At 32.1% G+C, this 14,795-nt stretch overlaps 1 protein-coding gene across 1 annotated transcript; it reads left to right on the top strand.

Annotated features, from left to right (window-relative positions):
* The first annotated feature begins 848 nt into the window (after positions 1-848).
* On the top strand, positions 849-13,353 carry LOC105151915 (uncharacterized). Its single transcript, XM_087406654.1, has 4 exons — positions 849-3,218; positions 3,763-4,539; positions 4,855-4,995; positions 7,555-13,353. The coding sequence occupies exons 1-4, from the start codon at positions 2,969-2,971 to the stop codon at positions 7,713-7,715; spliced, it is 1,329 nt and encodes a 442-aa protein (XP_087262780.1). The 5' UTR covers positions 849-2,968; the 3' UTR covers positions 7,716-13,353.
* The last annotated feature ends 1,442 nt before the right edge of the window (positions 13,354-14,795 follow it).

Here is a 14,795-nt window from a genome sequence, read left to right as displayed (position 1 = left end):
AAATATATATTAACACTTTTATAGTCGACTACCAATGCTTAAGTATTCTCTACATTACACATTTATGAGTATAATATAATTAATTTAAATTATTAAAATATTGATTAATATAAAGTATAAAACTAGAAATATATAATTATTATATTAACATTTAATTTAAGTATTATATAAATACGCTTGAGAAGAATTTATATGTGAGCATTTTGAAACAGGAAGATTTATGACAAAGTTGCAAATCATAATAAGCTATCTAATACTTAGCCGAATTAGTCCTCTCTACATATTACCAACAAAAATGTCCTGAAAATAGAAATGCTATTTTGTATTCAGATTCTCGAACAGTTATATTTTGCATAAAAAATTATTATATGATATATAATTTTATTATATGTGTTATTATTTTATTACATGTCATCTTATAATATTAATTTTTAATGTTATAAATTCACGTAAAAGATGTAAATAAATTTGTAAATAAATTTACAAAATAAATTTATCTAATTAGTTTACTATTTTAAACTTATCCTAATCTTGTGATATCCAATTGATATTTTTTCGCGGCGCATAAAATACGTTTCTTTATTTCACGTATACTTCGATTCTATATGACTTTGACAACTGTCATAACCGCTCATTACACGCATCAATAGATAGTGAATCGCACTCTGAAAATATTTGCGTATTCCAAATCATCGAAAAAAAAGTGTCGCTACCTTTCTGTTCATGACTATACTGCGCATTTTACGAATAGCTTGCTGCTCGCTTGCTTGGAACTTTGGAAGCTGATTTTTGAAGGTGGTCAAGAGTATCATCAGAGAGTATTATCGTGAAACTTGTACTTATTTCCGCGCTTCTGTGCATAAAATTTCTGCACTGACACTTCAACGATAAATAAATTTGTATTAGAATAAAAAATATAAAAATTGAGCATTCATACAATATTTCTTTTGGTTCATAAATTAGTTACAATTAAAAAATTGATTTACAGCTTTATTTTCTCAACAAAATACGTATATACAAATACATAAATTTAAAAATGACGTTTTGTGTCAAGATAGAGGCATATTTGCGATATTTTATAAATCTAGTGACTTTACATGTGGCCGAGAATGCCAGATAACATGGTCAAAGGCAGACGCAATAAACTATATTGAATTGACTTACCTTAGTGATCCCCGCGAATGACGGCGTGTCTCACCAATTTCTAAGATTCTTGGCGACCCACGTGGCGGCTTGGTGTTCATGTGGTAACTCGTTCATTGTAACACTTACACTAATATTTTTAGGGAAATGAAATCTGAGAAAGGATATGACTAGGAATCCAAAAATAATTTCTCGAGCACTTACAAACATGTATATTTATTCAATCATTAAAATTTCTGAGTTTGAATCCTTACAAAGTAATATCTATATATACATATATATGTGTATGCGTGTTCGCTTCTTACATATGTGGATTAATCACTTAACTTTATTTTCTTGCGCAATCAGCGACAATTATATTACGTTTACTTGATTACGGGCTCTATTGGGAACACGTGGTAGTAAATTACGTTCGTATTACTAAACATTAATTACTAATTGTAAATATTAAGGCTCCTGAGTAGGCTCATCGTCAGCCTTATTGAATTGTGACGTCAGAAACGAGAAGTGACACGTTAATTTTTATTACGTGCTATTTACAAAAACAATTTAAATAAAACAAAATGTGAGATTGAGACTTTAAAATATTTGTAAAATGGATGAAAACTATGTTTATTCCATTCTGACAGACAGTAAATGATCGTAAAAAATGATGAAAGGCACATGAAGTGCTTTTATTCAATGCGCATGCGTAACTTCCCTACTGAAAAAAATCATGTCCTAAAGTTACAAAATCATGTAATTAAAATAAACAAATCACATAACCGTTCTCAGTATTTTTTAAAATCACGTAATTTGAAATCACATTATATTAAAAATAATTTTTTATCATATAATTTTATAGTTATCGAATTTTAAATAATTAAATGATAGAAATAAAAGAAAGAACATCATCATGTGACTTTTTAAATTATGTAATTTTAAAAAATTACGTACTAATCTGAAATAATCTGTTACATGATTTATATGTTTTAATTACATAATTTCGTTATATAATTTTGTAACGTGATTTTTTTTCAGTAGGGTTATTTTCACTTACATGTGCCTTTTATTACTTTTTATGATAATTTATTAACTGTCAGGGAAGATAGTTTTTATCCATTTTTACAAATGTTTTAAAGCAATCTCATCATTTTGTTTTATCCAAATTATCTTTATTTATAAATGGCACGTAATAAAAATTAACGTATCATTTCTCGCTTCTGATCGATTCAATATGACTGTAATGACTCTTCAGGAACTTTAATTAGAAATTATAGCTAATTATCCCAAAGTTACGATAATGTTAGAAATACATATGTTAACATCTGCGGAATGCTAACAAAGCGATGTTTAAAAAAGCATTATAAAGTTTAAAGCCATTTCGAATGCTTTAAATCATGTTTCTATATAAAATTTTATTACAAACTGTGCTAATTTGAAGTGGATCTTGCAAAATTTCAAAATAAACTTCAACTTTGATGATGTGCACGGAATAAAAAATCTCCTTAATTATGTACTCTGAAAAAAGTTAATATCCTCTCTCAAGTTTCTATCTAATTATATTCAAGTATCATGACTGGATGACAGAAAGGAGCCACATTGCTTTTTGCACGATGGCTAGCTTCATGGCATCAGCTTCTGATTGATTGAATAAATTAACTATTGCGCATCTTTGAAATTGGTTTACCTTGTCTTCTTCCACCATGGATTCGTCATTGTTCTCTAAAAAATGCAGCATCAGATGGTTTCTCAAACGAGTAACAACATTTCCGTACATTTTACACGCAGTTGAATCGCAACGAAGCGTTATAATGATGTGTTTCGTCAAATGATACAATAATAAATGAGTTATCATCAAAAGCGTGCAATGATGACCAATGATAAGGACATTGACAGCTGGAAAATGGGATTCGATTCTAATGAATTTGAATTTGTTCGAAAGAGGTTTGGTCTCATCGATCATGTCGATTCCGGCGAAGATGTAACTTTGACGCGAGTGAAAAACTCGAGTTCTGGTTCCGAGATCCGTTACATCAACCCTGCCATTTATACAGAATCCATCAACGAAGAAGAGAGCGATCGTGAACAGGAAGGTTGCTGTCAAATCTAAATTAGAAGATTGAGGAAATCCAAGCAGAACTCATGATAATGTCAAAATGAATCGGTAATGATTGAAAAATGACTTTTAATGATCATTTTGGAGTCATTTTGACATAATTTTGATATTATAATGACTTGTTGTTCTGCTTGAGAACTCAACCTTTTAGATCTTTTTTGAATAAAATTTTAAAAATTAAAATAAATTCTAATCGAACCAGATAAATAGTAAATAAAAGAATAGTAAAAGTAGTTAAAGGAAAAGAAGAATCTTTAGCAAAACACAAAGTCTGACTCAAAAATTAATAAAAATCATTTTTTAATCAATTATAATGCATTTTAATATCATTTTGACATTATCATGATTTGTTATTCTATTTGGAATGACAATTGCAAAACCAGAATCAATATAGAACAGCTTTATTATAATCAGTAAACATTTTAGGAATATTCTCCTTTTGAGGATTCATATTTCTTCGCAATTGAATTCCTGTAGCAATACTTTGCGAGTTCATTTCTTTGTAGGATATTGTAATAGAGACTCGATTGACACAAATCATTGTGATTTGAATGCTTCAACATTATCTATCGTCGCAAAGGATACAACGAGCATTGATCAGCACGTAAACGAACACCTGGGACAGAGCACCTACAGGTGTCATTCAACATCTTTTCCAGATACTACGTTGCCTCTTGAATTATCCGCTACTCGATCCACAATATCATCTGGAAGAAATACACGAATAGAACGACGATGCAAGATTGATAGCATCTCCGTTGATCAAAATAAAGTGAACATTGATCAGAATGAGACGAATCATGACAAGTATGTTTGTTTTACAATACAATTTTTATTTAATCGTCGAAGTATATATGTGAGAGTACAATGTCACAGGTATGATGTCCTAGACGATCGTCAGATCGTGCGAATTTCCACGACATCGCTCTCAGTTGAATCAAGTGTCAGCAATCATCATCAGATATCAGACCTTGACAGAAGGATCGCCCATTCAGAATGGATGCGCAAGAAACATGAGGCGGCACAGCAGACGAGGGAGAAAAAAGAACTCGCTTTGAAGAAGCGACAGGAGGAAGAAGAGAGGGAGGCGCAAAAAAAGGAAGAGAGGGCGCGCCTGGAAAGGGAGAACTTTCTCAAGTGGATCGAAAGGAAAAAGCAGCAGGAACTAGACAGAAGAGCAATGCTCGAGAATGAGTTAGAATTGCAGAGGCGTTTGAAAGAGATTGAGGATAATCTTGCCGGTGCAAAGACCACTTATCTTCGTCGGTGGTTTCATAAAAAGAAGGAGGAACAGAAGGGTACGATATGTAGCTTGCTTTGATGCTATGCTTAGTTTACATCGTGCACTTGATATACGTATTAACTAGTAACTTTCTATTAAATTATTTTAATTTCAGCAATGTATTCAAAAAATATCCACTAAATTGGTACAATGCATTAAAATAATTAATTAAATACACATGTACATGTTAATACATGTCGCCAAAAATTAATATAATTTAATAGAAAGTTACTAGTTAGTACCCGTATCAAGTGCAAGATGTATTTAAATTAAGACACAGGTGTTCGGCAAGACGCTAAGATGATAAAAATTGACATATCTTGTTTTGCAGCCCAGCGTAAGCAGCAGGAGACGAAACAGAAGAAGATAGATGAGGAGCGCGAGAAGAGGTTAGAGCAAAGCACAAGGGCATACGAGAAGTGGCGAGAAAACTCTAAGAACAAACCTAAACCTGCCACTCAAGGATTACTTCGTATGTAACATACAATATAGTAACATATAATAGTTAAATAACAAAGCGATCGATGCAAATGCAAGCTCAAAGATAAGTAAGATGATTCTTTATTATTACCTTCAATTATATGTATACTGACATATTGCTTCCTTACTTTAAAAATGACAAAATTAAAAAAATTAAGTTTCTCAGAACAAGAGAAAACTATTTTTTAACTTAACAAAAAATTATTAATTAATCAAATAACATCTACAAAAAGAATGTATTCTCCTAGCAAATGAGAATGGATTAAAATGGATTACAATTTTTTTTAATGCGTACTTTAAATCCATGAAAATGGATTGAATGGATTGGATCCCAGCTGACACTAGTTTAATATTTGAAAAAAAATTTATATTTAAGGGTTACAAATTTTATTCTTAAGACATTTATAATAATTATATTTGAAATTAACTACTTTAAATTAGTATTGAAAAACGCATCTTAGTGGGATTCGAACTTAGGATCTCTGGATTATGAATCTTCTACGTTACACCACTTCTTCAATTGGTAAATATGTTATTCACTCTCGACTTCAATTATAACCAGCGAAACTAGTAACGAAATTATATAGATATAATAAAAATATCATCATTTAACAAATATAATAAAGTATAAAAAATTTACATTCCTGTGAGACAACATTGGGTAAGTGTCGAATAATCTAATCTCGCTTGGCCGATGTCGCATAGCGTGATTAGTCTAATATTCGGACTGTGTTCGATTTGGTTTGCGAGTGTTCACATCGATCATTTATTTTACTTCTAATCAAAGAGAAATAAAATATAGCTCAATTATTTTTATGTTACAACTTTTTTGAACTTAGTTGGATTAAAACGAAAAATTTCCTACTTATAATTTTAAATAATTTAAGTAGCATTTATGGTTCATTTTAAAAGAAAAACTTTTTTTATTTAATTGGATTCAAAAATTGCATTTCCTATTCAGAATTTTGAATTGAACAGTATTCACGATGCACAAAAATGGCTGATTATTTTTAGATTTAACTGAATTGAAAATCTGCATTTCCTATTTACAATTTTAAATTGAGCAGTATTCATAATATGTAGTATGCATACAAAATGCTATAATATTATTTTTAGATTGAAAGGAATATATGCTCTATGCAATTCCTGTAAAAATAAAATACATTCAGGATTGAAAAAGCACAGATATTTGCTTTATGCAATTTTTATAAATGAATAAACATGCATTCAGGATTGAAAAGGATTCATTTTAACATTCATTCCTATTTCTAAAAATCTGAATCCATTTTAATCCATTCTCGTTTGCTGGGTAGTCGATAATACAGACGGCTTTAGGATTCCCTTAAAGGAATGTTGAATCGATGGCCTTGATCGAGATCGATAGTATAGATTTTTTTTAATTCCAAATTCGATAATAATGACATCTTTCATTCATTTCTTATACTTATTATATTATATATCGTTGTTTCACTCAAATGCATTCATCTGTCCTTATCTAACATATTGCAACGCCATCTCTTAGAAAATCGAACACCTACTGCTAGACACAATTATTGCTTTGTTTGCATTCCGATCGGAATCCATTCCGACTTTGTTCCATGATAGGTGCTCAGATACTTCTGAATCGCGAGTATTAGACCAAGCTAGTACACGTATTAAATGGTACAAAAAATTCTAGCACGCTTTATACGCTTGGTTTTGAATTATATATTAAACTCGCTACTATTAAGTTCAGGTTAAAATTAGAATTAGAGATTTTATATCTTGAAAAGTATAAGTGAAGACTGAAAAGTATAAGAGAAGACATTATGTTACCTAACTTAATCTGTTCTGAGACAGATCGGTTTAAATATATAAGAATATATAATATATTTAAATATTTAGTGCCAATTTAATACTAAATGAGGGGGGGGGGTAATCACTTAATGCAATCGTGGGACAGAGTTCCCGAAATTATTATAAAATTCATATGAAATTCTGTATATAATTCAATAATTACATATGCTAATTAATTACGCTAATTACTAAGAGAAATAATTGTGCAATATTAGATAAAATCATTTATTTGATTAATGACTTCAGATATACTAAAAAAAAAATTATTTGTTTATTAGATAAAGTTGTATGAAACAAATGAAATCATGTTATCTACAAGACAATAGGTCTGTTTTCTGTGGCTGAATTAGTATACATTTTTAGAACTTACAGCGAGATAGATATACATTTGATATTTGTCGAAAATGAGGAAGAGAGTTCTACAGTAGTCTAGGAACAGAAAACAGATCAAATATTTCAGCTAGTGGTCACCCCGTTGGTATCAATTTAGGTCCAATTGCACCAACGTTATTTTGATTTTAAGCAAGGTTTAAAAAACTCACTTTCTCTCTTTAAAGCCGAAAGAGAGGGAAGGATAGACAGACTTTTAAGATCATTTAAAGTCAAAGTAATGTTGGTGCAACCAGGCCTTAATGATGTAAAAGAGATCTATATTGACTAAACTCGCTACGATCGAAAACACTTATTAAAATGAACTAACTGCGTTATCTTATAGCTCATCAGAAAGCAAAGCCAGCATACATAAATCCAATTCCTTGGCAATCGATCGTGGAGATTGAGCCCGATGAAGTACAAGAGGACACGCTTTACGAGAAAAAAAGGAATATAAATCAGTTGAAAATAAGCGACAGAAAAACAATCGCGGCGCATCAATGATTACAGCTGAAAAGATCCATTAAAATATTAGAAGAATAAGATTTAAATAGAAGAATTTATAGAATGTAACAAATCAAAAAATTTTTCTGACAATTTTTCTTGCTGTTTAATTAATCAAGTCATTTAAAGTTTCAAAATATTTAATTACAAAGATGCACGAAAATTATATCTTTTATCATTCTTATAAAGCAGAACTTGAAAATTACATTTCTCTTGGCCATAATTCTACTTTCTCCCCTACTGAATATAAATAAAGATAATATATCATAAGGTTTCACATTTTGATTAATACTAGTCAATTTGATTGAAATGATTTTAATGATATAGGTTTGTTCACACGTTTAATGACAACCTATGTTACATAATACAAAGTATTTGATTATAACAAGACAAAGCAGATTTCGTGGCTTTGCAATCGGTCTCTCTCTCTCTCTCTCTCTCTCTCTCTCTCTCTCTCTCTCTCTCTCTCTCTCTCTCTCTCACACACACACATAATTATCAAACTTCAGTTTTATACTACATCTTTAGTCCCTCTAACACGAGAAGAATACACTTATTATTTTATAAATCGTTAATCGTATAGTACGAGAAATATCGTGTGAGAGCTTTTCTCAACATCTACTTGCCATACATAAGACACATTATCTTCCTTGGACAACAATTCTTTTTTTAACTAAATATCTTAGTCGTTTTCATTTATACACTCGTTATCAAATTATATACAATGCTATCTTTTGCATTCTTATGATCCTAAGCGCATCCTATCGTGTAATTTATAATCGAAATGGCAAATTTTTCGAGAATCGAGCAATATTGAGTCAAGAGAATAGGGTGGGTGTTTTACATAATTTTTTTATGTAAATGCGTACGAGTGTGTACATAACAATAAGTAGGTATGCGATAAATATTGCTTTTTATACATTATATTCTGGTACAAGTAATTTATAGTCTGTAATGCTCTTTATTCTTCATGCAATATCTCACTGACACGTTTTCCGAAGAGAGAAAGATAATAAAGCAGTGAAGATAATGTGCGAATATGTGTATATACATGTATATGTGTGTATATGTGTGTGTGTGTGTGTGTGTGTGTGTGTGTGTGTGTGTGTGTATACAAGGGCAATAAGTACCCGTGTTAGTAATGAAGACGCAAGTTTTTCACAAAAATTTTTTTTATTTTTCAATGTAATTCCCTTTTAGGAGGATACACTTTTCCCAACGCTTCTGCCATTTTTTTAATCCCTCAAAAAAATACGATTTGTCGAATTCTGCAAAATAGGCCTCTGTTTCAACGATGACCTCCTCATTCGATGTGAATTTCTTTCCACCGAGCCATTTTTTTCAAGTTTGGAAACAAGAAGAAGTCACAGGGGGCTAAATCCGGAGAGTACGGTGGATGCGGTAGCAATTCGTATCGCAATTCGTAGACCAATTTGGCTGTGGCGACTGCGGAGGAGTGAGTATTATCCTGATCGCGGCACCCATTGGGCCGACAGCTTTTTCATTCCCAAGTTATCATGCAAAATATTGAATGCCGTTCCGTACGACACGCCTACCGCCTCTGTTACTTCATACACTTTCGTTCGGCGATCAGCGAGAATCATGTCGTGGACTTTTTCAACGATTTCCTCAGTAACCACGTCTGCCGGGTGGTCTGGACGCTCCTCATCAAAAATAGACGAACGACCACGTTAGAATTCGTTGAACCAATATCTGACGGTTGTTATAGATGGTGAAGAGTTCCCATAGACGGCATCCAACTTCGTTTTTATTTCTTCGCATGTTTTTCCATCCAAAAATAAGAAACGAATCACGTCGATATTGCTCTTTTTCCATTGTAAAACATCAAACACGCTCGAATTGCTGTCAAATCAAAGACTATTGCATGAATCACTCTGAAATTTTGTATGGCGTCGTTTGAAAGATGGTAGTACACGATGGTAATCAACTTGCATCAGCAACGTCGTTTGTCTTGAAACACGAATACTTATTGATTTGCCCTCGTATATCACCTCAGTGCGTGCTTTTCAACGATATCATTTGTCGAGATCAGTGACTAGCAGTTGGTAGGTTTCCCATGTTAGACAATATGTTTTCAACCATTATGCATGCGTGCCATTAACCCAATCATATTAACATACCACCTTCTGAGATGAGACAAATGGAGCGTGCTCTTAATTGATCCATGGATCAATGTGCTCTAACGCGACGCAAACATCTAGTCGCCATATTGATTTTGGCGAACAAACCTTTAGTTAGTTACGAGCATACCATGGCACTATTTGCATCATGGCATGCACCAATAAAAAAGATATCGAGAAACCGAGCATTGTATGATACCATCTTAAGCTAGGAAATGATAATAACAAAGTTATTTATTCCTCGATCTCTATTTATTTATAACTTAATATTTAATAAAAGGAGATCGGATGAAAATGAATTATACCAAAGATTAGTTCTTGTTGCGAATTTATGATAGATTACACGAAAATTTTCAATTTTATAATTAAACTTTTCTGTTATATATACAGCATCGATATTTCATTATTTCTATATATATCAATTCAAATTATTTCGAAATTCACTTTTTATGTATATTTTTATATACGACTTTAATTTTTTCATTATATAAAATGAAATTTATAAATGAAAAATTATATTGTATTAGCAGCCATGGATAATGTAAAGATTTCATTTGAGCATAATTTTATATATTAATTATTTTATATAAACAAATATAAAAATTTATATATAGAGGAAAGCCCTCTGTGATAAGCTTCTAATATGAGGTGTAGCGGCGTTTCTGCTAAACTAATAAACGCTATCTATTGGTTCTACCATGAATTTATTGCTCTTGGATTGAAAACTATTTAATAGAAAACTTATTATTAGATAATGTCTGTAGTAGTTATAAAAAAAGATTTTAGAATTTAGATGTTTTCAAGTTTCATTGAGATGAGAGCCTTTAAACCTTATTTATTATTTAATAAATAAATATTCGACAATAAATTCTTCATGTAGTGATAGAGTAAGATTATAATAATAGAAAAATACGAGATACGATAAATTGCTTAATTATAGAAGTTAGATTTAATAATTATAATACCGTAAGACGTAGAAATCGTAATATGCATAAGAAAATATTTCATTGCGCATAATGGCAGAAAAGTACTAGAACAACCAATCGGAAATTTGTTCAAAATTTAGCGCTAAATTCAAATGTAGTGTTGATAAAAATACTTACATAACAATTGTAAAAACAAAATTAAAATTTTAAAAAAGACAAAAGCTCGTAAAAATAAAATGGAGTATGAAATAAAATAATGTTAATAAAATTAATGACAATAATGTTAATAAATGTAATAATGTTAAATGTAATTTGATACTTAACATCGGCGACTAACTATACGACTCTTATAGTTTTGAACACAACACGTGGGCATTTCTACACACAAATCAAATAGAATATGCTAATTAATTATTTAGAAAAAAGATTGCTAAATTAAAATAAAGGAAATAGTTTGTGCATGAATAAGAAACACGATTTTTTATAAATCGTTATGCATACTAACTGTTGTTGTCTAACTGTTGCTATATAAAACTTAAAGAACTTCGCTCTTAATCACTCATCGGCCATCTCGAACTGAACAAACTTTTCGAAAGAATAATGCAATCAAGAAGGACGCGAGATCTGATTCATGCACGACGTGAGACTCCACTTTTTGATCACTTCTAACCTAATGTATGTACATACGTAGGAACTATGGTAGCAGCCATGTTGCTTTTTACAATTTTGGACAAAATTGTGATTGATTTAGGAGCAGTCGCCATTTTAGACTACTGCGCATCCTCGGGAACGGAATATCTTATATTCTTATACCATGGTAATATGAGATACCCAGAGTATTTCTAGTATGAAATAACCTATGCTTTTGTGTCATGATGAAAATCGTTGCTAAAATACTTAAATGTTATTGTATAATAATAAAAATGACAACCAGAATGAACATCGAGTGTTTCGGTGATGCTTGGTTCCAATTACAGTGGAACTTTCATAAAGCTATGCTGTGAGAAGTTAGAGAGATTTCCCCTTTTCTTATTTGCCCTCGTATCCAGTAACGACACTGAACGTCGGCATCTTTGATGTAAGTGTCTTAGGTCACATGATTCGCCATGTTGTGAAGTGTACACAGTAGATTTAAGACAGGCTGTTAAATTTGAATTAATCTCTTCTAATCGTCTGCCATATTCCTAAGTGTACAAACCGATACATGCGCACTAAAAATTGCAGATCACAAAAAAATTTACTGTCGCTACTGGATATGATTACTGTGCTGCTGTCGAGTGAGGCGTAATGAGGCGCGACAGGCCGAATTTGCGCGGCGCGGCTTCACCGCATATTGGCTTATACGTTTCCTTTTTTAATTCGAAAACTATAGCAAAATGTTAAAATAGTATCAGACTTTTTTATTCCTCTTGATCCGTTCTGCGACTCCTATCTTATTTCTGAGATACCCTATATATGGAAGAGAAAATGAAGAAGTTACAGAATACTGAAATTCAGTGAGTAAAGAAGTCCACTGTACCCAGGATCATCAATCTCTCCTCTTGTTTCGAGCGTTATCAGCATTTGTGGCGCCCTCATGGCTATGACAATTGGAAATGAGGAATTAATATTCAATACGGTTCTCATTGTTTCCAGCATCTTTTTCGTCATATTTGCCACATGTTAAGCCGCATGTTTCTATATTAGTTGCAAGTCGATCGCAAATTTGTTGCGACAACCAATCTGAAGCTTGCATTTTGAAATCAACGCTTTATATTGGCTGTCGCAACAAACTTGCGATCAGCTTGTAATTAATGTAGAACCGGCTTTACGTTTGACTACGTTGTGTTCATTGCGTTTCGTTGATTTCGTTAGCTTTTGTAGTGTTGCGTCGTGTCTGAATATGGCATCCTTGTTAGGGTACAGGAGACAGCGAAAAGAACAGAGAGAATCAAGGGAGAGTGGAGCGGATAGCATTTTTCTTCTCTAATTGGTTCATTTATAACTCAACTTCCGCAAATGTGCGTATATGCATACACACAATACTAGTGCAGTACAATACTAGGTGTGCAGCACCGTATGTCCCATCACGCTTATACCATATCTCATACTCATAAATGGCGGCTTCCAGCTGAATCCTCTCCACTCTCTCTTGATTCTTTTTGATGATTATCTGTTCACCTTTTCGCCTGTATCCCAGTAAGGATGCTGTATTCAAACACAACGCAATCGACGCAACACTACACAAAAGCTAACGAAGTCAACGAAACGCAATGACCACAACGTAACCAAATGTAGCATGTGGCAAATATATCGATAAAGATAACAGCCAGAATCGGCTTAACATGTGGCAAATATGATGATGACGGCCGGAAACGATGACAGCCATATTGAATATTAGTTCCCCATTTTCGATTGTCATAGCCATGAGGGTGCCATAAATGCTGATAACGCAAAAACCATGGCAGTTTGGTAGCCCTGACTGATCTGAAGAATTCTGAATACTACAATGCATCGCATGCTTATTTTGCACGCACATCGGCTGCGTTTGTTTATATTTCAGAAACATTAAATGAAATATTTTAATTGCAATACTGATGTACTTTGCGTTATTATCGATTTCTCTGGGCATCTCATATTAGGAGCACAATTTTTTGACTTTATGATTTGCTCACTTTTTACATTTTTTTAATTTAAAAAAAAATTTGAATCAAATTTTACATAACATTATCTTATTAAATTCCTTTCAATTGACCTATTATTTTTTTTAATTCTGCCCATAGATTTCTAGCATTTACCCAAAATAAACTCGATATCTTATAATGGGGCCTTTCCTCCACATGTAATAACACTAATTATTTGCGTTACTTTAATTATTTTATATTTATTTTAATTACTTGTTATATTTGTTATTTATGTATAAAACAAAAAATGTTTAAAATAAAATTGTTATTATTATTATTAATCTTATATATCTTATTGTTAAGAAGAGAAAAAAAAATTCTTTGTTTTAATAATAAAATCGAATTGAAATAACTTCAAATCGATCAAAATGATGAAATGTCGACATCCTGATAAATACTACATAATATGCTTATTTAAAAATCTGGCGATGAATATATTTGTCTTCCTTTAAAGAATGTTTAAAATATAGACATCGAAATAAGCTTCAAAGGACTATGCCCAGTTTTATAAGGGAATTTGAGCCCCAGATGAACAACTTTGAGACATGCCTAAAATTTTAAGGTATCAAAAGAATAAAAAATTCTATAAGCCCAACTTTATAGGAGAGGTTTCCTGAGTGCTAGAACTATCCAAAGTTCGCTATTATGACCATGTACGTAGGCTGCTGGAAAAGTTTCTGCAAACAATATGAAAAAAACATGTAAAATTCGGTAAATGGCTTTATTGTTTTTCGAAGTATTCGCCTTTAAGATCGATACATTTTTGCATACGCTCGAACCAATTTTCGAAGCATTTTTTTCACTCTGAGGCTGTAACCTCAGAAATCAGTGTACGAAATGTTTCAACAGCTGCTTTAGGCGACTCAAATCGCTCACCATCCTCTTTTTAATGTTTGGGAACAAAAAGAAGTCATTAGGTGATAAATCAGGCGAATACGGACAATGAGTCATCAATTCGACATTTTTTTACCACCATTTTTACTGGATAAAAAATCAACGGTTTGACGTGCTGTGTGACAGTTGGCGTTGTCATGATGAAGGATGATGCGACGATTTTGGTTTGTTCTACGCAATTTATTTATGACTTCTGGCAAACAAATTGTTGTACAGTCCTTCGATCTTCTAAAGCCACGGTGTCCACATGTCCGGTATAACTGAAGAAACAAGCAATCATTTGCTTGGCAGCACTGTGTGAATGAACAACTTTTGTTGGTTTTGGTTCATTTTGAAATACCCAAACAGTGGATTGTTGTTTACTTTCGGGCGAATAAATCATCAACAATTCATACGAATAAATCCATGTTTCGTCCCCAGTAACGATGTTGTAAACCAAATTTGACCTCGGTTGAA

The sequence above is a fragment of the Acromyrmex echinatior genome, chromosome 5, assembly GCF_024713525.1.
Source record: "Acromyrmex echinatior isolate Ae372 chromosome 5, ASM2471352v2, whole genome shotgun sequence".
Taxonomy (NCBI): domain Eukaryota; kingdom Metazoa; phylum Arthropoda; class Insecta; order Hymenoptera; family Formicidae; genus Acromyrmex; species Acromyrmex echinatior.
Note: the sequence above shows the minus strand (reverse complement) of the source record. Positions and strands in the feature narration are given on the sequence as shown.

Excerpts from the sequence above, each read along its gene's own strand:
- LOC105151915 (XM_087406654.1), top strand. The coding sequence starts at position 2,969 with ATGAGTTATCATCAAAAGCGTGCAATGATGACCAATGATAAGGACATT. Across the intron at positions 3,219-3,762 it reads GAGCGATCGTGAACAGGAAG|ACTCGATTGACACAAATCAT; the intron begins GTTGCTGTCAAA and ends ATTGTAATAGAG. Across the intron at positions 4,540-4,854 it reads AAAGAAGGAGGAACAGAAGG|CCCAGCGTAAGCAGCAGGAG; the intron begins GTACGATATGTA and ends CTTGTTTTGCAG.